Source organism: Rana temporaria, chromosome 7 (assembly GCF_905171775.1).
Source record: "Rana temporaria chromosome 7, aRanTem1.1, whole genome shotgun sequence".
Classification (NCBI taxonomy): domain Eukaryota; kingdom Metazoa; phylum Chordata; class Amphibia; order Anura; family Ranidae; genus Rana; species Rana temporaria.
The window spans coordinates 136340942-136366632 of NC_053495.1; the positions used below are offsets into that span (position 1 = coordinate 136340942).

Genomic DNA, 25691 nt, shown 5'->3' on the forward strand with positions numbered 1-25691 from the left:
TGCAAAAAACGCTCAGAAAAGTGGCTGTAAAAACGTCCATGGAAATGAAGCCTAAATGTTTGTACCCATAGTACAACCCAGAAAAAATAGTGCTCTTTTTTTTTTTTTTTCCCTTACCGAAAACGCACGGATACTAATTTTAACTAGAAATTAAGGAAAATTTATTTTTAAAAATGTTAAAAGTCCTTGGAAATGTCTGATGCACCGAGCTCCAGAAGGCAGTGTGCACTGGGTCCCTGTAGCCATTGTTGTGTAGCCATTGTGTACAGTCAGGATGTCCTGGGGAAAGAACGTACGTGTTTTAAAATGCTTTGCCCAGCCAGTGCACTAACAGACAGAATTGGCCTACCATTCGGCAGCCTTGCACACTCCGTATGACACATCTAGAAAGGAAAAGCCCAGTGTCTTGTAACTGGGCTGTACTGGGCTGCAGATTTTTTTTATTTATTTATTTTTTTCCTTTTCGGATGCCTCCATTAGCAGTCACTCCAACTGCAAATGTTTTCCCCAGCACTCAACAGTTCAAAGGCCTAACACACCGGTGACGACACAGCCTTCCTGACACAGGAAAAGTATTCAGCGCAGATAAATTCTTGGTTTCAGAGGATTACACTGCAACAATCTCTATTCTTTCCAGCTTGCTTCAGGGAAGCTGCTGACGTTTATACTCTCTTTTCGTTATCTTTGTTCTTCTTTTTTCTATTTTTTTTTTTTTTTTTTCACAAATTTTTATAATAATTTTGGCCTTTCCATTGGAATGTTGGCTTAGGATGTTTATTTTTGTAATGTCGGACTAAGATTTGCTTGTTTTCCACATGGAGGTGAATTGAGGTGTGTCTCAAGGCTTGTGGGAGAACTTTCGTTACAGATATTCTTTGGGTAAGCACCAAACTTTTGTTTATAACTGTCTGCAATACGTTTTCCTTCACTTTTTTCCCCTCTAAAGTGAAACTCAACAAGCAAAGCGTTCCTCAAAGTAATCTGTAGTAGTTGGTTGGAAATGTGGTTGCTGTGGGTTACCGTGCATCCTCACTTTCCAAGCACGGCGGTTGACAGCTCGGGTCTTTATCCTCTGGCTGGAAGGGTTTGTATTTGTGTTCTTGTTGGAGGTTGGAAGAATGTGCGACAGTGCTATGTGGCTATTTCAACCTGCGGGGATCTCTAGGCTTAGATCATGCTTTCTAGATTGCAGGCAAAATCCACATTCTTCCCTTGTGACTACATCCTTTTACAAAAGGCTTCGTGGGAACATGGGAGGACAGTTTTTTTTTTTGTAATCTGAATGGACAGCTCTGTGGCAATGTCGTGTATAAACTAGAAAATAATGGCTTCATGGGCCATGTCTGGAATTAGAAGGCTGTTGCAGACATTCTGTTTTTGTGCGTTGGAGTGTTAAATTGTTGTATGTTTTGAGAGCACACGGAAAATTATACACCAAACACACCCTGGCCGGGCGCACACCTCTGGCACATGCTGTGTTTGAGGTCTGGGCAGACAAATCTCTACTCGTGGTGTCTTTTCAATCTGTTTTCCTGGTTAGAATAGTTAAAGCATCTTTTGAAAATTGTATTTACTAGTAAGCCGTCTACCGGCTTGTCATTCTTCCTGTTGTCTGATCGTTTGCTTACACACAATTGGCTGATCGTTTGCTTGCACAGTAGCCCATTCGTTATTTGTGGTTACTTGTTTCCAGGGATAGACAAAATCATTAGAATTCCAAAGCCCGACTGGGAGGCACTAAATGGGTATAAGGACCAACTGATTTTCTTTAAAGTGGTTGTAAACTCTCTTACATAAACCTGATGAAGTGACGATAAAACAAATCCTCCTACATAAGTTGTATCTGCGGGATTCTCTTATCTACATCCATTCGTAGTTCAGAATTTTTACAGCTTGTCTGATGTTTCAGAAAGCAGGGGACAGGAAGCTGACGTTATACCCTGCAGAGCTCAGTGAGGAACACTGAGAGCTGATTGGAAGAAAAGGGACACCCCCCCCCTTTACACAGCACACAGGAACAGAGCTGAGGCTGTTAATCACAAGTTGTGTGATGGTGCTCCTGTCAACCTAAATAGGTTCCTTTAAGCTAGTGCATTGTTGGTTCACTTACATCCTTCAATTTCCCTTCTAAGGGTCCTTTCACACGTGCGAACCGTTCGTCCGTTTTTTCATACGTCCGTTTACGGACTGCAATGCTTTCCAATGGGATACCGTACGTTAGTGGATGAGCATCCGCTAACGTTCGTTAACATCCGTCTCCGTTAAGCTCCGTTTTTTTGAACGGAAGAAAAACCTTTTTTTCTTCCGTCAAAAAAACGTAACGGACGAAAAACGGATGTTAGCGGACGATCCATTTTAACATCCGATCCGCTAACATCCGTTTTTCATCAAAATATGTAATAAAAATAAAGTTCTAACAAAAAAAAAAACGGATGGACAACTGATGGACAACTGATGGACAACTGATGGACAACTGATGGACAACTGATGGACAACTGATGGACAACTGATGGACAACTGATGGACAACTGATGGACAACTGATGGACAACTGATGGACAACTGATGGACAACTGATGGACAACTGATGGACAACTGATGGACAACTGATGGACAACTGATGGACAACTGATGGACAACTGATGGACAACTGATGGACAACGGATGAAAAAACGGATGATAAAAAACAGTCCGCACGTGTGAAAGGACCCTAAATGTTTTTCTTTGTTTTCTTTGTCTGAATTTCTCACTTCCTGTTCCTCCTCAGTAAGCTGTTCTGGCTGACTAACCCCCAGCCAGAACAACTCGGCTGATGGGGGGCAAGCTTACTGAGGAGAAACAAAGTGAGAAATTCAGACAAAAAAAAAACATTTAGAAGGGAAATTTAAGGAAAAGGTAAGTGAACCAACAATGCACTAGCTTAAAGAAACCGATTTAGAAAATTAAAAACAAACCTTTAACTTCCTGTCCCAGAGACGCAACATGAAGTTACAGTAGATCTCTCCCAAGTCCTCTCTCTCAAGCAGTTGTTACTAGATCAAGTGTTTTTCTTTGAGCCTAGGTTCACACTGCTGCAAATTCAAAATCGCGGTAAAATGCGCGATTTTACCGCGATTTCGCGGCCGCGATTTTGCCGCGATTTCGGCCGCAATTTAATGTAAATCGCGGCCCGAAATCGCAAAAAGTAGTACAGGAACTACTTTTTGAAATCGCAGATGCGGCGTCGCACTGATTAGGACAGTGCCATTGCCGACAATTGCCGCCGATTTGAGATGCGATTTGACATGTCAAATCGCATCTCAAATCGTTCCAAATCGTACCCAGTGTGAACCAGGGCTAAAAGATTCCTGCTCTATTATTTTGCGGCGATAACATTTTCCCTGACTTCAGTCTTGGTGACCGTTGTTCACAGTAGCAACCTAAGCCATGATAAAAATAGTCAAAATTATTGCCTGGTTGTCACGCTATAACCCTCTGTTATTACTTTGAGCCACTGATTCAAAAAAGCATGCAGATGGAAACTTTTAACCACCTTGCTCTGCATGCTGGTTTTGTAATGAAAAAAGAACACGAGCGCTTCTAAGGGTATCTTTTGGATCAAAATTGTTTCAAGCTAAACAATATCTGCTCACCACCATGTGTAGCCGGTGTCACACAAATTGCGCACCACAGTAGATTTAGGCTTTATGAAAGCAATGTCTTTACTACTAAATGAAACGAAAAAGTCCAGCATGCTGAAAAATAAATGTAACTAAACAGAGAAGTATGGGAATGCTGCAACTGTACCCTGCCGTCTCCAAGGATGAGAACTTTGCGATTAAAGTGGTTGTAAATCCCCATAACTTATAAAAAAAAAAAAAAAACTGAAAGACAGAGGCATAATGAGCTAGCATGACTAGCATACTAGCTCATTATAAATTACTTGCCTTAGATCGAAGCCCCCGAAGCTGTCCTCGTCTCCCCCTCCGGACGCAGACATCTCCCCCAGAGGTTACTTCCGGGTATCGCTGCTCCGGCGCTGTGATTGGCCGGAGCGGCAAAGACGTCACTCTGCGCATGGGAGCCGTCAAAGCCAGCACTTCCCATTGAGAAAACCGGCATTGTTGGCGCGCATGCACCGTAGACAACGGTGCATTCTTTGTGGCAAATATCTCCTAAACCGTGTAGGTTTAGGAGATATTGCGAACACCTACAGGTAAGCCGTAATCTAGGCTTACCTGTAGGTAAAACAAGTAAGAGAGGGTTTACAACCACTTTAAACATTGCTGATCGCTCAGTTCTCCCCACCAAACAGTCACTGGCTATCTACTCGGCCCCTCCAGTGCTCACTGGAGTTGCTGGATTAGGCTCTCAGCGGCTGAGCCAGGTGCCGGTCCAGGCTCCTGCGTGGATCTAGACTGTAAGGTCGTGATCTTTACCCAACCTGGCACTGTGACGTCAGCTGACAGCGGGATTTAGCTCTGATCACAGGAGTGCAAAAATGTGCGTTTGAGCTGCCTGGTAACTACCCCCAGCTGCCAACACCTAGCAGCAAAGTTTACCCAACATGGCTATAGAAACAATTGGGGAAGCGCTGCAAATGGCCCCTCAACCACATGCAGCAGATCATTTGCTGCCAAAAATGAGATTAAAACCAGCAGTAGGGAAGCTTTGCATTGCTTCCTCACCATCTGTCAGTAGCCTCTGAAGTACGATCCAGATGCAAATCAGGTTTCAGAGGAAAGGGAGATTTAGATACACGTCTAAATCATCCCGGAGTGGGTCAATTTCCCCTTGGGCATCCTTGAACTTGGAAGACGAGAGGCACAGCATCACTGGATTAGTGGAACGGGCTGGAGGGAAAGTATATTTATGTTTTGTCCACGTATGACTTGGGCTTTAAGTATTTTGTTTTTTTAGAGGCGTAGTTTCGATTTAAAATAGAAATGGTGTACATCCACTCTACTGCACAGTCCTGCCCACAGCATTGCGTTTTAGATATTTATTGAATACACAAAAGCTTACATCAGACTGTTGGCTGACGATCACGGCCTTAATCATTAACTAAAGATAAAGGCTTGGATGAAAGGTGTTGGCAGAAATTTTGATGTAAGTTTTTTTTTTTTTTACCCAATAAATATTGGAACTCATTTCTGCGTGCAAAACTGCATATTATGTAGCTTCAATTTCACTTTTTTTTTTTTTTTTTTGATCGGACCTCACCTAGAGATTCTCCAAATTCTCTGTTACAATAAACTGGTGAACATATGTGTGGAAATACAAGCACAGTAATAAATAATGAATGACAATGTGGAAATTCTCCTTTTGGATATGATCCCAGTCCTGCCAAATAAAATGCCCTAATCACTAAGGAATGTCAACATCTAATTTCTTACAAACTCCAGTTTATTTTGTATTTCAGCGCGTGTTTGGTCTTCATTTTTGCTTTTATCTATAGATATGTGCAACTAGAGATTGCTTTGTTGGCGATGGCAGACTGGGGGGGGGGGGGAGATAAACATTGTCATGTTTATAGAAAAAGGAATCGGCCTTCGTTCTATATTGGCTTTTTCCTGTAATTGCTGTTACAAGAAAGAGCAGTTGTTAATAAAAAATAAATTAATCGGTGAGTAAATGGCTAATGCTATTGGGGGACCATTGCTTTTTCATGTTAAAGCCCATTTCTGGGTTTACATAAAAACCATTGCGGACAGATTTCACGGACTTTCTGGGTTGGACTGCAGCTTCTTCTCATATGATTCCTGTTGTGCCGCCTCACTGTCCAGGAGACCTTCAGGGGGCAGCACTGAGAGCCAAGGAACATGCAGGCGGCATTTTCTCATGCTATTCAGAACCACAAGGGGTGTTGATTTACTTAAACTGGAGAGTGCAAAATCGGGTGCATCTGTGGCTGAATGGTATCCAAGCAGATTCAGTTTGTTCAATAAAGCTTTGGCAAAAATCTTCACGCAGAAAAAAGAACGATATGTCTGACAACACTTTGACATGCATTGCCATTGCTTTTTGTGACATTGGCACAGTAAAGGCTTCTTTCTGGTAACTTGGCTTGTTTTTGCTCAAATATTGTCGTATTGTGCTAAAAACAACCACACCGTCTTTTTCCAGCAGACTGTATTTTTCCTGAGGTTACCTTTGTATTCTGAACAATACCTCTGGCAGTTGTGGATGCAAACATTCTTGATCTACCTGACCTTTGGTTGGTATCAAGAGATCTCTGGATTTTCCACTTCTTAATAAGTGATTGAATAGTACAGTACTGACTGGCATTGTCACTGCTTTGAATATCTTTTTTTTTTTTATATAATTTTATAACTTTTTAAAGTTCCATTACCTTGTTATGCAGGTCCTTTGACAGTTCTTTTCTGCTTCTGTGGCTCACTTTGTAGCCTGCTCAGTGCATCCATGTGAACACTAACAAGCTCATAGACTATTTATTCACAGACACTAATTGCAATTTAACCACTTAAGGACCTGCTCACGACTATATATGTCCTGTTTTTATTTAAAGATGGCTGCCACAACCGAGATATCCATCTTTACTGTGAGCGGTCCTGTAAACGATAACGGTGGTCTCAATGGCGGATTTGCGACGAGATCACCGCTATCGACGGCGGGAAAGGGGCCCCTCCCGCCCCCTTCGCCGCTTACCGAGAAAGAAATATTTTCTATTTGCCATTTTTTCAAAAACATTTTTTTGCATTTAAGTCTAAATATGAGATCTGAGGTCTTTTTGACCCCTGATCTCATATTTATGAGGGCCTGTCATGCTTTTTTTCTATTGCAATGGATGTTTACAAGAATAAAAGTGATACATTTTTTTTTTCATTGTAAAAATTAATAAAATAAATAAAAATAAAACAAAAAAACGTGTTTTAAAGCGCCCCCGTCCCAACGAGCTTGCGAGCAGAAGCGAACGCATACGTGAGTAGTGCCTGCATATGAAAACGGTGTTCAAACCACACAAAGTGAGGTATCGCCGCGATCGTTGGAGCAAGAGCAATAATTCTAGCCCTAAGCCTCCTCTGTAGCTCAAAAGATGCAACCTATAGAATTTTTTAATCGTCGCCTATGGAGATTTTTATGGGTAAAAGTTTGACGCCATTCCACGAGCGGGCGCAATTTTGAAGCGTGACATGTTGGGTATCGTTTTACTCAGCGTAACATTATCTTTCACAACATATAAAAAAATTGGGCTAACTTTACTGTTGTCTTATTTTTTAATTTAAAAAAGTGAACTTTTTCCAAAAAAAGTGCGCTTGTAAGACCGTTGCGCAAATACGGTGTGATAAAAAGTATTGCACTGACCGCCATTTTATTCTCTAGAGTGTTAGGGAAAAAAATATATAATGTTTGGGGGTTTTAAATAATTTACTAGCAAAAAAAACCTCTAAAAAACAGCCAAGGTCCTTAAGTGGTTAAAAAGCCACAGATGAGAGAAATGAACCTTTAATTGCCATTTTAACCCGTATGTGTCACCTTGTGTGTCTGTACCAAGTCCAAATATTCCAGGGTTATCATTTATGATTTAAAAAGGTGCCAAACGGATATGGGCGACTATGTGGCAGATGAGGTTTAATGTTAATAAATGTAGTTATGCATGCATCATACATACTAGGAGGAGTACAACTGGGGGAATCCGTAGTGGAGAAGGATCTGGGGGTTTTGGTAGATCATAAGCTCAATAATTGCATGCAATGGTAAGCTGCGGTTTCCAAAGCGAGCAAAGTCCTTTCTTGTATTAAGAAGAGAGTGAAATCATTAGTAAGACCTCATCTGGAATATGCAGTTCAGTTTTGGGCTCCAGTTCTCAAAAAGGATATTGGATAACTGGAGAAAGTGCAGAGAAGGGCAATCAAACTGATAAGAGGCATGGAGGAGCTCGGCTATGAGAAAAGATTGGGGGAACTGAGTTTATTCACTCATGAGAAGAGATTAAGAGGGTATATGATCAACATGTACAAATATATAAGGGGTCCATATAGTGAACTTGGTGTTGAGTTATTCACTTTACGGTCAACACAGAGGACACGGGGGCACTCTTTACGTCTAGAGGAAAATAAATTTCATCTCCAAATACGGAAAGGTTTCTTCACAGTAAGAGCTGTGAAAATGTGGAATGGACTCCCTCCAGAGGTGGTTCTGGCCAGCTCAGTAGATTGCTGTAACCACTTTGCACACAGGTCAATTCTGACACTAGGTGTAAAAATCATATTTTTTTTTTGCTAGAAAATTACATAGAGCTCCCAAACAATCTATATGGTTTTTTTTTAGCAGAGACCATGGAGAATACAATGGTGGTCATCGAAACTTTTTATCTCACACGGTATTTGTGCAGCAATTTTTCAAGCGTGTTTTTTAAAAAAAAGAAAACTGTTTCACGCTTTAAAAAAAACAAAACGGTAAAGTTAGCCCAATTTTTTTTGCATAATGTGAAAGATGAAGTTACGCCGAGTAAATAGCTATCTATACATGTCGCGCTTCAAAATTGCACACGCTGGTGGAATGGCGCCAAACTTCGGTACCTAAAAATGCCCATAGGCAACGCTTTAATTTTTTTTACTGGTTACATATTTTGATTTACAGAGGAGGTCTAGGGCTAGAATTATTGCTCTCGCTCTAACGTTCGCGACGACACCTCACAGGTGTGGTTTGAACACCGTTTTTTATATGTGGGCAGGGGCACTTTACATTTTTTATTGTTAATTTTACTTAAATTTTTTTTTATTTTTACACTTAAAAAAAATATATTTTGATCAATTTTATTCCTATTACAAGGAATGTAAACATTCCTTGTAATAGGAATATGACATGACGGGACCTCTTTACAGTGAGATATGGGGTCAATAAGACCCCACATCTCACTACTATGCTGGGAAGCCTAAAAGAATAATAATAAAAACGATCAGCGCTTTCCAGCCAAGGCGGCGCAGTTGTTTTGAATGCAGAGGCCAGGCGTGAAGTCATAACATCGCGCCCAGCCTCCGAACGATCATAGAGACTCCGGCGACCATCTGGTCCGCTGTAAATCTTTATGGTAGAAACCCAGGGCCAGCGGATCTGTTCTCCGACTTGCCAATCGCAGCGGTGAGTCGGTAGAAGCATCGGAGGGCTGCGGGAGGGGGAGGACGTCCCCTCTGGCCGCCTGTAAGAATGATCAAGCGGTGGAACGTTCTTGCGGTGCACAGAATCGCCGGCTCTAAACGATATCTGAAGGATGCCTGTAGCTGCAGACAACATTCAGATATACCACCACAAAGCCCAAGACGTTGTATGACGGCCTCTGGGCACGAAGAAAGGCCTGAATAATTTTCTAAATGTACATAATATAACTGGGTACTGACATTTTATAGGTAAAGTTGATCCGGGGAAAATCCGATTACCTCTCGGGGGGGGGGGGGGGGGGGGCAAATTGGATCATGCTCTGCTGGGGTTTTTTGCCTTCCTCTGGATCAACTGTGGGTAAAGAATTGGGTATAGGAGATTGTATGTATGATATATTTTTTATTTTATTTATTTTTATGGTTGAACTGGATGGACTTGTGTTTTTTTTTTTTTTTTCAACCGGACTATGTAACTATGTTAATGTTTTACTTGGCTATATCTGCAAAGGGGGCCAGCCTGAAGTGATCTAGCAGGACTTGGTTTTCTGACTAAAGTTCCACTTTAATGACTGCAGCAATCTGGCAGTCATTCTCGGCAGTTTAAAAGTATGTATACCTTTTGGGTTAGAGTGTATAGCCAATTTGTTTTTGTTTGAGCTTTGGCTAGAGTAATAAAGGATTCGACTACCTGTTGAGATTGTATTGCTGTCTGTCCCCCCATGATAGGGACCCACTCAGTTTTGGTGACCATTGTCGCTGGGAAAGAAAGTGATGGAAAGTCCAAAATTGTACAGACATCTCTAGGATAGGAGGTCAGGGGAAATTTTTCAATGAGGACACCTGTTTCGGTAACCACTGTCCTCTGTGGGCCTATACCACACAGAATAAAGTGACATGGATTTCATATTCCCTACTCTATACATACAAAAAATAAATAACATACAGTATGTCCTAACTAAGGATGAGCTCAAGCGTGTTCGCAACCCGCATGTGCAGAGTCTGCCAGGAAGCTGGCACTGCGCTAATCGCAGGCAGTGAGACATTTTTCTGACCCGCGGCTACAGAGATTGGGAAATCTCAATGCTTGCGATCAGCACAGTGCCGACTTCTTGGCGGGCTCTGCACGTGCAGGTTGTGAACATGCCTGAGCTCATCCTTAGTTCTAACATGTGCTGACGGGGTGCATTGTAATGTATTTTTGTGTGTGGTGCAGTGTTTTTTTGTTTTGTTTTGTTTTTAATTCGATGCATGGCTGCAGCATATAACAACTTGGTATGGTAATATGCATGCCTGCCTAATTTTTTTTTTTTTTTTTTTTTTAGAAAACGGGGCTTTTTGCCTTCTCCATGCATTGATCATTGCATCTGGTGTGAATGAGCATTAACAAATTGCTTATAAAGATTGATTACCCACAAAGCAAATGTTTAGGGAGATGGAAGCCCCTCCTTCTCTGCAATTTAACATTTATACAAATATGGTTGGGTTCAGGTCTGCAGATCATTTATGGTCTAGTTTCATAATAAAAATATTTAATTTGAGTCCATCTTTACACTTTAAGTCCCTCCTAGAGAAATCTGTTCCTTACCACTTTTTCATAAATATTTCTGAGAGGAAGTATCCTGAGAGAACTGACTATTGTATGATACTTTAGAGCTTGGCTTGTATGCAGTGGTTCCATTTCCTCCTGAAAGCCGCATTTTAGTGGGAAGAAAATATGTATAGTAGTAACGGCTTTGTGATAATGAATGAAACTCTACAAAACATTTTTTTTTTCTGCTCCTAGACGCTGAAAATTTAAAACCGCTAATAGTCTAAAGTAGTGTGCATGGACACATAAGATACAGTAAAACCTTGGTTTGAGAGTAACCTGGTTTGAGAACGTTTTGCAAGACAAACAAAATGTTTAAATACATTTTGCCTTGATATAAGAGCAGCGTCATGTCACAACTGAGTATAAAAAAGAGAGGAACCTCTAATGCCCTGTACACACGATCGGTTCATCCGATGAAAACGGTCTGATGGATTTTTTTATCAGATATTCGATGAAGCTGACTTTCATCAGTCGTGTCTACACACCATCGGTTAAAAAAACGATAGTTTCAGAACGCGGTGACGTAAAACACAACGACGTGCTGAGAAAAATTAAGTTCAATGCTTCCGAGCATGCGTCGACTTGATTCTGAGCATGCATGGATTTTTAACCGATGGACGTACCCACAGACGATCGTTTTTTTCTATCGGTTTTTTAACCATCAGATAATTTTAAAACAAGTTCCTAGTTTTTTCACCGATGGATAAAAAACCGATGGGGCCCACACACGATCGGTTCGTCTGATGAAAACGGTCCATCAGACAGTTTTCATCAGAAGAACCGATCGTGTGTGCGCGGCATTAGTGTAGTAATATGGTTACATTTAATGAAGGCACAACATTTAGCAACTTATTGCTACACTTAGAGGTGCCTCTCTTCTCTTTTATACCAGGTAAAAAAATGCTTTGATATACAAGTGCTTTGGATTACAAGCATGTTTCTGGAATGAATTATGCTCACAATCCAAGGTTTTACTGTAACACTATTTGGCTTCTAGTAGCAGAAAAAATGCTAATAACTGCTTCTAGGAGTTTAAAAACCGCTAGTGTGCATGGAGCTTTATGCCCGGTACACACGATCCGATTATTGGACCAATGATTGTCTGTTTTTTTGCATGCTAATCGATTACCATGGCGAATCTCGGTTTACTAAAGTCACGAAAATTCTCGTACAACAGAATAAAGATTCGGAAATTATGTCGTGTGTTGTAATGCATTTGTGTTGCATTTTCGAACGACAACTGTACTGATTAAATGAAAATCGCTCTGGCATCATACAATTTTTTTTTCTATGCATGCATAGAATAATATCAGATGAACTGTCCTGATCGGCTCTCGAAAGTTCTGTACTAACGATCCGATTTATCGTACGATCAATTTGAAAGCGGAATTTTTTGTACAAGGCTTTGTCCTTTATTTTAACCTGGCTATCTAGCCAGTAGGGTGACAACACTTGCTAACTGTACTGCATTCTTCATCTTTCAAGTAAGGTGTAAACTAAATAGTTGGAAGTAGATATTTAATATATAAGCATAACCTACTAATACTAAAATCATTAAAGAGGGTTGTAATTGCATTCCAATTCCATTGACTTGTATGTACAAACTGAATAAACGGATAAGAGTACACTTCCATTCTTCATGTATTGAAGGACAACTCCATTTTCAGTCGGCAAAGATAAAATGTGGGTGTGTAAACTATACTCCCTTCTGTGTTCACAGTCCCTAGATAACCATAATGAGGACTTCTTAGAAAGGAATAATTTTAGCCACAAGCAGCTCAGCCAATGAGCTTAGAGTAGCCAGTATTGGGCTGTATACTATCACTATAGCCTGTCTTAAAGCAGGATTCCGGGCATAATTTTTTTTTTTTTTGCAAGCTAAAATTAATCACATTAAATAGTCCCTAAAACATATTAATAGCTCCCCAATCGTTCCAGAAATCATTGCAAACGCTTTCCTTATATCCTTCAGCTCATGTTGTGGCCGTATCCACCATATGTGTGGGCACGTGAAGTCCAGTTCCTTTTTCTTCCTGGTTTTCAGGGAGAGGTGCATGCTGGGTGATTTTTAGGCACAGTAATGCCCAGAGACTCCTGGGTAATGAGTGTCATCATTTCCCAGGAGGCAATGGGGTCTTGGGACAGGAGGTTAAACCACCTAAGACCAGGAACTAGGCAGATTGCGAAATCTGCCTTGTAACAGCCAGATAGAAGTGAGTACATTTTTTATTTTTTGCATTAAAGGCAAGCTGTTAATATAAAGTTCATTTTTAGGGCGGAACTCAAAAAAGCAAGGACTTCTGGAGTTCTGTTGGCATTGATACTGATGGCTTTGTTGAACCAGGTGGTGTGCACCAGGGCAAAAACCTACTGACCTTGAATAAACTTGGGACCATTGCAAAACCTGTAGACCTCGTTGTGCTGGATTGGGCTTCAGCACTTGTATTTTGTGTGGGCAATACGTACATGCTGGGGTATCCAGAAGCAGAAACTGAAGTGAAAATGGACACATTCATCTCCCACTTTAAACTCGCTTCTGTTTGTAACTAAAAGTGGAGAGTCTCTTTTAGATTTTAATATACGTTATGGATTGTCTTTAGAAACTATTTGACAAATTCAACCTCAACACCATCAAGAGCATACAAGCTTGTATATGTTGAGTGTCGGAGGTTCAGCACTGAAGTGTATTCATTGCTCTAACAAGCAGGGCTCTCTAAATTCCTCTTGTATTGTAATCCTATTGACTGCCTGTATGTTGTAAAGCATTACGTAAACTGTTGGCGCTATATAAATCCTATATTATAATAATTTGTATATACAGTAAATACAACTTTATGTATCAACAGATTTTTCTGCATAATATGTATTTGTGCAATAGCACTGTAGTTGTGAAAAAGATGAGACAAGTATCTGTTTTTCATGTTTAGCACAGTGAAGAAAAATACCACTCCCACCATTCTTTTAGAGTATATTTAGGTGCATCAGTTCTGTTTGTTCTCTGGAGGCCTCAAAACCACCCTGGTAAATGCAGCTAATGAAAACAATGGACATACTAAAACAGATGTGTGTACAGGAAAGGCAAGACCGGCTTTGTGTTCATGTCACTGAGTGTTTTGTATGTCATGTAGGAAGATTCAATCAGTCTTGAAGGGACTTCAAGTGCTGTGTAGTACTTTTGTTAGAAATGAGCTAGTGGATTAGTGACCATACTAACACATTTTTGTTTGCACCGACAGCACCTATTGCTTCTTTTTTTCTTTTATTGGAGTGCTGTTTTTTTGTTCCGATTGGTCACAATACCATACTTATAAGGCAGCCACGTATGCCTCAGCCTAGGTCAAATGGGACAATAATGCCTAGCCCAGATTTCCTCTTCAGTGTAAATGACAACATTTTTTCGTAAGCTGGCGATACATGCAGACAGTTTCCTCCACCACACTAAAAAGCATACAGACGTTTTTTTTACCTTTATGCGTAGAATGTATAAAGGTAAAAAGAATTTTTGAGCTTTTACAACCACTTAAAATACTTCTCCATCTAAAACATTTTTCTTTTTGATAGCGTGGGGATGGATTGAAACCTCTACCAGGCCACTTTTAAGTTGAGTTCCTCATGGCCAACGAAGAAGTGAATGGAATTCTCGCCATTGGGCCAAGTTCACACTACCTTCAAAAGTAGGCGTTTCATCTACGTTTTTGATGCCTGACAAACAACCCAACAATGGTTCTAACCTTACTCCAGTTTGTCCAAAACCAAACATTTTTCCCAGAGTTTGCTTTTTATTATGTCCCCATTAAATTAATCACATTAATGTATATTTAAAGTAGGGATGCACCAATACCATTTTTGTAACCGAGTACTGATACTTTTTGCTTGCCGATACCAATTACATATGCCGATCACCTAGGTAGAGGGGTGGTTTAGAAGGTGGTGGGTTAGGCAGTTGGGTGAGGGCAGAGTTGGGGGGAAGTGGGGGGGGGGGAGTAGGGTGACAAGTGAGTGGGGATAGGGGGATTAGTGAGGGAGGAGGAGGGAGTAGGGAATGAATCAATAGGTAGGCTGTGCTGTATTCTGTGCAAGTCCTCTCATGGTATCAGCCCGAAACTGCATAGCTAATTGTGTGTTATCTGCCCTCCTCTGCCTTGATTTGGCTGAACTTCGTGTGGTGGGGGTAGAGAACTCACCAGTGTCCTGAGAAGGTGGGCCATATCTCTAGGCATGCAGCCGGCACCATCTTTCCTGTCCTTTTGGACGTGTCACCCAGGTGAAAGAGAATCCTCTCCTCTAAAGTTGTGTTTTGCAGCTGAACACCTCAGTAAGGCAGGAATGCCGAGCCAAGCGGCCTCTTCCTCGCTGGCCAGACACACCCCCTGTTGACAGCTGAAATGTCATTTGTTGTTAAGGATGCGGCGGCTCCGCTCCATAACCAATAATTGCTGGCCTTCTTTTGTTTACATTTTAGCTGTTAGCGGGGAAATCCCACTATCTGCTGAAAGAACCGAGCCAAAAGGTATCGGTTTCAGGTATCGGTACGTTTTCACGAGTACCGATATCCATGCAAATGCCTAGTATCGGCATAAATGCCTAGCTGATATAAAGTGCTGGCATTCCCAACACATTCCTATTAAGGCAGTCCCTCATAGGATGGGCCAGTAAGAATGGACTGCCGTAGGGCTCTCATTGTGATGGGCAAGCTCCAACACTCCCCTTATAGACCTTTGACAACTGTCTGGCATTCAGGCCCATAGTGGGCAGTGAAAAACGCCAGCACTTTGGTTTTAGTAATCCTTTCCACTGATGAATCTTTGTACTCGTTTGTTCCCGGGGTGCAATCAAAAAAGGTCTAGCCCAATAAGACTTGTATTGCTGTCCTTCTGTGTGGGTGGGGATGTCCATTGTTTTATGTCTAGTCTTCTTAGGGACACTTTATGTGACCTGTAGCCATTGACACAATTGCGAATCCCCTGCCACTTTAAAGAGGAATCTTTAGAGAGTATGGTGGGAAGGCTAACAACCTATTGTAACACGGCATGAGTCATTTTTATAGGATTAAAAGCCAAATTGAAAGGCCGTTCTTCAATTGATACAAAGCCTTTATTTTTCTTCTCTAACTTGATTAACAGGCTATTAACTCACGTTGCCAAGGGAATGTATCATATTGCTGTGCGCTACTGACAGAGGAGCAATTACATTTAATTTTACTCTTAAGAGTACATTTGATGTATGGGTATATTGTGTGCAAGCACCATGCGCCTGCTTCACTACAATTCTGTTGATTTGAGCTCAGATGATTTAGAGTAAGCCTTTTATACTTTTTTTTTTATGACCACAACTTTTGTAACTCCTACCTTGTTTCTGCTCTTGTTTCTTTCATCTCTTGGGTTCAGAGTATAACGTACAGACATACTGGGGTTGATTTACTAAAACTGAAGAGTAACAAATCTGGTGCAGCAGTTTGCATGATAGCCAATCGGCTTCTTACTTCAGCTTGTTCAATTAAGCTATGACAATAAAAACCTGGAAGCTGGTTGGTTTCTTTAGCGGTGCACCAGATTTTGCACTCACTCGTTTTTAGTAAATCAACCCCATTGTGTCTGTATTTGGCAAATGGTGGTATTCGTCTAGTGTACATGTTTATGTTCAGTATTTAAGAGTTTGCATTTGACTAGCTATTATAATGCAGCAGTTTCAGCTGCATGTGAGTGGAGTATAGTGGGCTGTATCTGTTGACAGGATCTTTTTCCATCATAAAGGAGTGCTGGATTTGGGCTACCCTTAAAGTGTTACTTAAGCCACAACATTAAAATTGGTCTGTATGTGCAGTAAAGCATGCCATTGCCTGTTATACTCATTGTTGAGCCTAAGGAATTCTCTGCATTGTGTAAAAAGGTCATTTGTGATCCTCCCCTTCTTCCACCGTCCCCAAACCATCTCCTGATCGTACAGAGCTTTGGGGGCAAGCTGCATATGCTCGGTTTGGTGTGTATTGCTGGAAAGTTTTTTTTTTCTTTTTCTTTTTCTTGGGAGAGCGCATGTGATCAGCACAGGGCCAATCAGCACTGTCCATACAGAGGGTCAGGGGGTCCTACAGCTTCATAGGACAGTCACCATAGAATGAGAACGCCTCCCTCCTACAAGCTTTAACTAGACACTGATAGAAGTCACATGACTGCTATATACTGCAGATGAAAAAAGGTATTTAGCAGTTTGTATTTACTAATATAATTGCATTTCCTTGTTCTGGGGGAGACCAGAGATAGTGAATGCAGGGTCCTGGTTTTAGTACCACTTTTTAATGCTTGAACCTTCTAAAAGACTTGCTCCATACAGGTTCTTGGAGATGGTGCTTTGGCAGCAACATAAATGGTGCTTTTACTCTTGTTAACATGGATGAGCAGATATAACCTTCATCTCTTTACAACCCTGAAGAAAGAAAACAGATTATCTGAAATGCGTTGGGTATTTCCCCACACCCACAAGTCATCATCATCACTCCGTCTCTGATGCCTGTGGGGTATTGTACATTGATAAGTGTACAATAAAGATGATCAATTATGACTTTTTATCCCTGTAGTTTTTGGTTGCCTCAATCTGTTCCCTACCGAGTCATTGTAAAATGACGTCGGTGGGAACCCTCCGTCTCTCAGACTGGACGTCATATGACGTCCTAGCCTTCTCAAGCAGGTAGGGGGCACGCGCGCCACCGCCGCATTGCTCTGGGCCCGGTGCGCCTGCTCGGCAGGCGCGATGTCCACCAGGCACCCGCAATCACGGCAGGACCATGGATCTGTGTGTGTAAACAATTTTGTTTGGGAGCCACGTCGCACGACCTCGCAATTGTCATTCAAAGTGCGACAGTGCTGAAAACTAAAAATTGGTCTGGGCAGGAAGGGGGTGAAAATGCCCTGTATGGAGGTGGTTAAAGAATCCCATTGTTGGGGGGGGATTTTGAATATATTTACAGTCTTTAAAATGCAGCGTTACAGCTGGGTGTGAGGTGGAGTATGGTGGGCTCATCACTGAAATTGATAGCTCACCATGGAATTATTCTGAAAGGCCCCTTTCACACGGGGCAGATCTGCTCAGCGGAGTCCACCAGTTCAGCGGGAGATCCCTTCGTTGATCTCTGCTGAGCTGGTGAATGACTGGTCTGTCTCGGCTCAGGGAGTAGGGAGAGACCTGTCAGAGCCCCACTGATTCCTATGCGGAGATCAGACGAAAACTGACAGCATGCCCGTTTTCATGAGACCTCATCCTATCTGCCAGACGGTTTGCTGAACATATCACCATACGTCTGTATTTATCGGATGGCAGGTGGGTGTCAGCGGACACATCTCTGCTGACACTTGCCTGCCAGTAGGAGTCAATGGGTGGCCCACTCGGATGCGCCTGAAAAAGACAGGCGGATCCGAGCGGGATTATCGTGTGAAAGGGGCCTTGGGCTGCAAAAGAGATTTCCAGCTTGCCCACCAGTGGTAAATTGCAATACTTATGACTTCTTATGGGGTACCCCACCATGGCCTGAGCATCGTTTCATTGGACCTTCAGAGTCAGACATTTCCAAGTTTTATGTAACTAGCCTATGCTTCCACTTAAAACTGGAACTTTCAAGAACGTTTTTGTTAGTTTGACCCGGGCATCATCTCATTGGAGCTTTACAAAGACATTATCAAGCTGTATATGACCATCCTAATCTTCCACTCAAAACAGCGGAACTTCAGGAAAAAAATATCTACATTCTAATTCACTGGTATATTACATTGAGGTTTTTTCCTACCACACAGTGGCCTTATCTTGGTGACCTTGTAATGTACAGTTTTATATTTTGTTATCACTGGAGAATTTTTGTCTGAAAACAATGTATTTTTTTTTTTTAACACTGATCTGCTGTGCAACATCAACAAAAATGTGACTTTATTATTGTATAATCTGGGGGAGGAAAAATGTTTCTGCTGGCCTCGTTTGTGTATATATCGCCAACAATGTATTTTCTTTGTTTAAATACAATAGGGAAGTGTTGAAACCTCCATCTGCTTTTTTCTGTGTCCTGCTGGGGAGATTTCCATTGACTTCCTGTCTTGAAGACACAACAAGGTGTGAGAGGAAATGTCCTTAAAGTCAGGGGAATTCCCATCTTGATTGCCTCCAGAATGTTTCTTTCCTGCAAGATTTTATTTATTTATTTATTTATTTATTATTATTATTATTTATTATTTATATTCTGTCTTGATTACAATGGTCACAAGGACACATAGAGGGTTGATGCTTTCCTGTGAGGACACAGTAATACTTAGTAGGAAGTCTAACCTTTGCACCGATATGCCAAGTTTGCCTTTAAATACAGTTTTAAAGCCTTAATTTTTCTAACTGATTGTCTTTTGATATCTGTTTTTAGCTGTGAACTTTAAGAACATTAATGAAGAGAACAGGAGGGAAAGTTTTGGAGAAATCTTCACATCCATTGACACTTTAGCATTTACCTTTGGCAGTGTGTAAGTATGATGGGACTATTAAAACCTCAGACCACAGAAGGATGCTAAACCTTTATTTATAGCATAGTCTTCCTCCCATTACCTCATTTCTATGTTCTGCATGATTGATTGCCAACAATAGCTACTGTAAGGCTAATGCTGAGTAATGTGTAATGGGTAAAACGCCCTAAAATAGCCATCATGTTGACTTTTCAGTATCAACAAAATATATATTTTTACTATAGCAATATCGTTTTTTTTGTTTTGTTTTTTTTTTTTTTCAATTTTTTTTAGTGACCCTGATGGCTGTAAAATTTTATAAAATTCCTAGCCCCCATCTAGTTCCTAAATAAGGTCTGTCAAAAGAGGTATGCTTCTTTGTTAGCCAAGCCATCAAGCTAAAATTCTTACATAGTAATGGCTGATTCTGTAAGGGAAATAATGTCATTAGTTTTCCTTGCTTGTCTGGTGTTGGCTCTGCTTTATGGTGTCTGCTTAGTCATATTTCTCCTTCGCATTTCCTCTGCAGAGTTTCAGATTTCCTTATGGGAGATGTAGACAATGGCTCATCACTGGGGCTTCATGCATCTCGTAGAAGTCAGGTAAGTTATTTATATTGGCTCATTTTACTGCGTACACTAAAAAATCCCACAAATGTATGGTTATCCCAGCCAGTAAGAGTATATTCAGTGTTTCTCTACTGAGTATTTTCTGGTATTTATACATGGGTATGAACTGTATAACATCTAGAAATCTGGGACCCAGAACGACTGCGGCATGTAATGATTTAACAGGCTAGCAGGTGACATGCGACGCTGCAGATAAGCAAAGGTTTAGATTTCCAATCATGTACTTGGTTGTTCGAGACAAGTGACGACCCTGTTTTATTTATTTTTATTTACAGAAATTGCAGTTTCTGATGGTATAATGAGGATTTCCCATGTGTGTGCTTTTATTTTTATTCTTTTTTTTTTTAAGTGTATTTTGTGCGTGTACTCGAGAGAGGAGCCGGACTGCAGGAGTTGGGAGTAGGCAGGCCTCCCCCAGAGGCAATCTGCCACCTTTCTCCATGCCCCGGGTGGCAATGGTGGGTGTGTGAGGGGGTCCTCCCACACAGCCCGCCCTACCTGATCCGCTTTGAAGCCCAATGGGGCAGAGGGACTCCCTATAAGGGAGTGAGAGGATTTGCCCGCGCAACCAGCCCCGTTAGTCCTTCGCCTCTCTTTTTTAGAGACCGCGTGGTCAAAGTGTGTGCATGTTAACCCAATTTCCAGTGCGTGTAAGTGTGGTGGTTTTTGTGGGAGGGGGGTGGGCGTACTAAGCGCAGGCTTACCTCGCATAGCACACCCACCGGGAGCCGGGCTGAGACCACCAAACTCAATTCACATGATCCGAACCCCTAGCTGCAGAGGTGAATGGCTTGTCAGCGCAGTGCCAATCGCGTTGAGCCACCGCAGCTCCCGTTTATTCTTAAAAAAATTGCTTAGAGGAAATATTCTGTAAAGTAGAACAAAATGCACTTTTTCAGTTTGGATACAGTAAGATGGTTATAACTCTTTTTTAATATATGTATATGTATGTTGTCCCATTGGGGAGATTTACTTTTATGCCCTGTCCCATGATCATAACAGGAAGTCAGAGAAAAATCAGCCCGAAGTGAGGGAATGTATGGTGGTCACCAGAACTAGCACCCCCATTGGAAGGTTTTCCCTGACATCACTTTCACTCTGTGATGAATCACCAGGGCAAATAGTGTCAGGGACCCTAACAGGGGCACCAAGTTGAATAGAAACTTGGCAGGGGTTCTAATCCCTCTACACTCCAGCCAAAACCCCAAAAAGTTGGTCTTTAGTTATGATTTTAGTTATGATTTTAAGTATATGTATTTTATGGTTTTGTAATGGGAAAGGGTGAGAATCCCTGGCTTGTTTTTATTGCTGTTTCCGCACTAAGGAGATTCGCCCTTCCCATTGGTACTGATGATCATTGCCAAGGAAGTGATGGGAATTTACTAAACGGGACAGAAAATGAAAAAAACTCCCAATGCAATGCAGACTGCAAACACAGAGGAGACATACAGTATCTTACAAAAGTGACTACACCCCTCACATTTTTGCAAGTATTTTTTTTGTATCTTTTCATGTGACAACACTGAAGAAATTACAATTTGCTACAATGTAAAGTAGTGAGTGTACAGCTTGTATAACAGTGTACATTTGCTGTCCCCTCAAAATAACTTGACACACAACCATTAATGTCTAAACTGCTGGCAACACAAGTGAGTACAACCCTAAGTGAATATGTCCAGATTTGGCCCAAAGTGTCAATATTTTGTGGCCACCATTATTTTCCAGCACTGCCTTGCTTTATTGGGCATGGAGTTCACCAGAACTTCACAGGTTTCCACTGGAGTCCTCTTTTACTCTAACATCTACCAGCTCTGTGATGTTGTCATGTAGGAGACCTTGCGCTCCTCCACCTTCCGTTTGAGGATGCCCAACAGATGCTCAAAAAGGTTTAGGTCTGGAGACATTCTTGGCCAGTCCATCACCTTTATCCTCACCTTCTTTGGCAAGGCAGTCGTCGTCTTGGAGGTATGTTTGGAGTCATTACCATGTTGGATTAGTGCCCTGCAGCCCAGTCTCCGAAGGGAGGGGATCATGCTCTGCTTCAGTATGTCACAGTACATGTTGGGATTCATTATTCCCTCAATTAACTGTAGCTCCTCAGTGCTGCCAGCACTCATGCAGCCCCAGACCATGACACTCCTGCCACCATGCTTGACTTTAGGCAACACACACTTGTCTTTGTACTCCTCACCTGGTTGCCGCCACACACGCTTGACACCATCTGAACCAAATACGCTTATCTTGGTCTCATCAGACCACGGGACATGGTTCCAGTAATCTATGTCCTTAGTCTGCTTGTCTTCAGCAAACTGTGGGCTTTCTTAATCATCTTTAGAAGAGGCTTCCTTCTGGGATGACAGCCATGCAGACCAATTTGATGCAGTGTGCAGCGTATGGTCTGAGCACTGACAGGTTGACCCCCCCATCCCTTCAGCCTCTGCAGCAATGTTGACAGTACTCATATGTCCATTTCCCAAAGACAACCTCTGGATATGGTACTGAGCATGTGCACTCAACTTCTTTGGTCGACCATGGTGGGGCCTGTTCTGATTGATACTTGTCCTGTTAAACTGTTGTATGGTTTTGGCCACCGTGCTGCAGCTCCGTTTCAGGGTCTTGGCAATCTTCTTGTAGCCTAGGCCATATTTATGTAGAGCAACATTTTTTTTTTTTTTTTTCAGATCCTCAGAGTTCTTTGCCATGAGGTGCAATGTTGAACTTCCAGTGACCAGTATTAGAGCGGTAACACCAAATTTAACACACCTAAGACCTTGTAACACTAACGAGTCACATGACACCGGGGAGGGAAAATTGCTAATTGGGTCCAATTTAGACATTTTCACTTAGGGGTGTACTCTTTTGTTGCCAGCAGTTTAGACATTAATGGCTGTGTGTTGAGTTATTTTGAGGGAAAAGCTAATTTACACTGTTATACAAGCTGTACACTCACTACTTTACATTGTGGCAAAGTGTCATTTCTTCAGTGTTGTCACATAACATATAATAAAATATTTACAGAAATGTGAGGGGTATACTCCTTTTTTTTTTTTTGGGGGGGGATACTGTAGCCTTTTTCCTATGTCCAAATCTAACAAAGTTATTGGTATACATACACTTTACATTTTGTCAGAATTCCTTAAGAACTCGCTGTAATAATGTTGTCGTTTTGAGCGTGGATTTATTTGCGTCGCTATAGTGCCACTTCAGTGGGAAAACCTTTTTTTTTTTTTCCCCTGTATTGTTTGCTTAGAAAGTCAGTTGACTTCCTGGATTTTATAAAATGAGCTACACAAAATGGAATGTCCCAGTATTCATTATTTAACCCACTAGACTTGATTCAGGGACATTACACTGAAAAGGGACCTGCACCATGATCCAATCACTACAGGAAATCACATGGCATGAAAGTATCCACTGATTGTGTTATTTTCAGCAGAGTGCATTGGTATGGTTTAACTTCAATCCCTCATTAGGAATGTAGCATATACAGTGTTTGTATAAAGAAAAAGATGGAACTTTGCTTACCTGTGTATTCTATATTGATGTAGATATGTTAATATAATGTCTCACTTTACCTCCTTAGCTCTCTGTTTTATTGGTTTCTCTGGAGCACAATCCTCAGAGCAGCTTTTACATATAGGATCACCTTGCAGCTTAATTGACAGATTGGATCTCTCATGTGGGCAAAATAAACCAGTAAAACATGAAATAAATACAAGATATATAATCATACATTTATTAAAACGCTTTGTTTTATTTCCAACCCTCTCTGTGGATTCAAGTGGCTAGCATAATGTAAGATTTCCAACAGAAAATATGGTAGGACTTTACGTAAATCTTTAAATCTGGACTCCCCAGTATTATAGCAATAATCCTAAAAATGGTGCACAGTTGCTTGCTTTGTTTAGTTCCACAAGTTATTTCTGACTTGCAATACATATTAAAGGGGTTGTAAAGGTACAATTTTTTTCTTTCCTAAATTGCTTCCTTTACCTAGTGCAGTCCTCCTTCACTTACCTCATCCTTCGATTTTGCTTTTAAATGTCCTTATTTCTTCTGAGAAATCCTCACTTCCTGTTCTTCTGTCTGTAACTACACACAGTAATGTGAGGCTTTCTCCCTGGTATGGAGTGTCGTGCTCGCCCCTCCCTTGGACTACAGGAGAGTTATAATTTACATATTTGTTGTGCAGATAAAACAAACCTTACCTGTTCAATGTTTTAAAAGTCCAACCGCAAGGGCAAAAGTAACAGTGATAAAGTGCAAAGACCTTGCTGTGCCTGTAAGTACTTATGGTCATTTTTCCATACGTGTGGCTCCCCTTGCATCTTATGTTGCAGGTTTTGCATGGTCACTCAGATGTCAGTTTAAATGGGCAGTAGTGGCTCTGTATTTTGACAGTGCTTCAAGCTGAACTCTAGTCACAACAATTTTAAATATTTTCTTCAATAGCCACAAAGGATATGAATCCCCGTGTGTGCGCACCAAATGCCTGTGCAGAGAGAAGTGTTGTCGGAGGGACCCAGCAGGCCCCATCCACAATATTTTGCCTTCAGAAAATTACAGTAGGGGCAGAGATGAGACAAGTCACACTCTGCACAATGAACAGGAATGATTACAAGAAGCTCCTGCATGGAGGCAAAGTTTTACACTGGATTACTGCACAGATCTGGAAGAACTACTACATAGGTTCAAGTAAGATCACATATATCTGGAAGTTCAGCTTTAAGTTCATCCTGGGCTCCACAGGGATTCTTGTAAAGACTAAGACGAGTGCTTTTAGACATCTCAATGTTTTGCACTTTTTTTGCATTACATTTTTTTTACGATGGTTTTAAAGAACTTACAACCCAATTGCATGACTGATACGCAGTCCTCTGAAGTGTGGCTTTCCTGGATGATGTTTTGTTGCTGCTTTGATTTTGCTTCAACTCATGATTTTAAATCCACTTTCATCCTCGATCCACCTTAACTTTCACTGTATCTGTAGACATCTCGGCTCTCACCCAATGAGCACTGACTGGGCAATCTTGTCCTCTATGCCCCTACTGCTCCTTCCTACTTTCCACACAGTGGTATCCTTTTGCACCCTAGTTGGCCCTGACACTTACTATATCACATAGGCTAGAGTTTAGCATGGTAACCCCCATTTCTACTTCATTTTGACTCCCTTCCATTTCTTTTTCATGGGTATCAACTTTATTCACGGCCCAACAATAGTAATATTACCAGCCTGGGGGTTTATTTCTACATTTTTTCACATTGTATATGGCCCTCTATAAATATCTTTGTACTTTACCTTGTGTTCTATGTACTGTTTTTAAAACCTTAGCCCAAAGCCATGTTTTCCAAACTTTAATTGGTGTGGCACAATCACAACTAAAGTGTGTCTAAAGTGCCGCTTGTCCTGGTAATAAGCACATGCCCCACCCTTCTTGGCTGCCAGGAACTAGTTAGTATGTTGCCATTTCCACTGGAAAATTCTCAAGCCCATTCAGTCAGTTTCGTCATGCTGCCTGCGGTGTCTACAATGGTTAGCTGGCACTAGAGGAAGTATAGTCTCCTTCCTATAATGCAGTTTTTTGCCAAAAATACTAAGCTGTGCTGTGTCTACAGAAAAGTTTAGTAACCCTTTGGAAGACGCTGCTATGAAATATATATTCAGTTGGCTTATGAAATGTGTCCTCTGTATTTTCATTTTCCACCTTAAGGCTTTTTCGCATGTGCATCAGTACCCTGTGTTTTAAGCGGCATTTAAGCAGTGTTTATAAAGCCTCATAACCATACTTCAGTGCCTGCCATGAGTTATAGTGGGCAGCACACGGTGCAGTAAACACAGGAGCGGTAAAATTTTGTTTTGTTAAAAACTGTGATGAAGGCTGATGATATTGTATCAGTAA

The 25691-nt window shown here is 41.3% G+C and overlaps 1 protein-coding gene across 2 annotated transcripts in view; it reads left to right on the top strand.

The window, feature by feature from the left end:
- Positions 1-25691, top strand: part of ARHGAP29 (Rho GTPase activating protein 29) — a 211479-nt gene that overhangs the window by 119638 nt on the left and 66150 nt on the right. The window contains exons 1-3 of one of the 2 annotated variants that reach the window (XM_040359992.1): positions 237-879; positions 19087-19183; positions 19692-19764. In XM_040359992.1, the coding sequence (XP_040215926.1) occupies positions 19708-19764 (57 nt within the window). In that variant the 5' untranslated portion in view covers positions 237-879; positions 19087-19183; positions 19692-19707. Of the gene's footprint in view, positions 1-236; positions 880-19086; positions 19184-19691; positions 19765-25691 lie in introns of those variants that run through there. The other variant, XM_040359991.1, reaches the window with a different exon arrangement.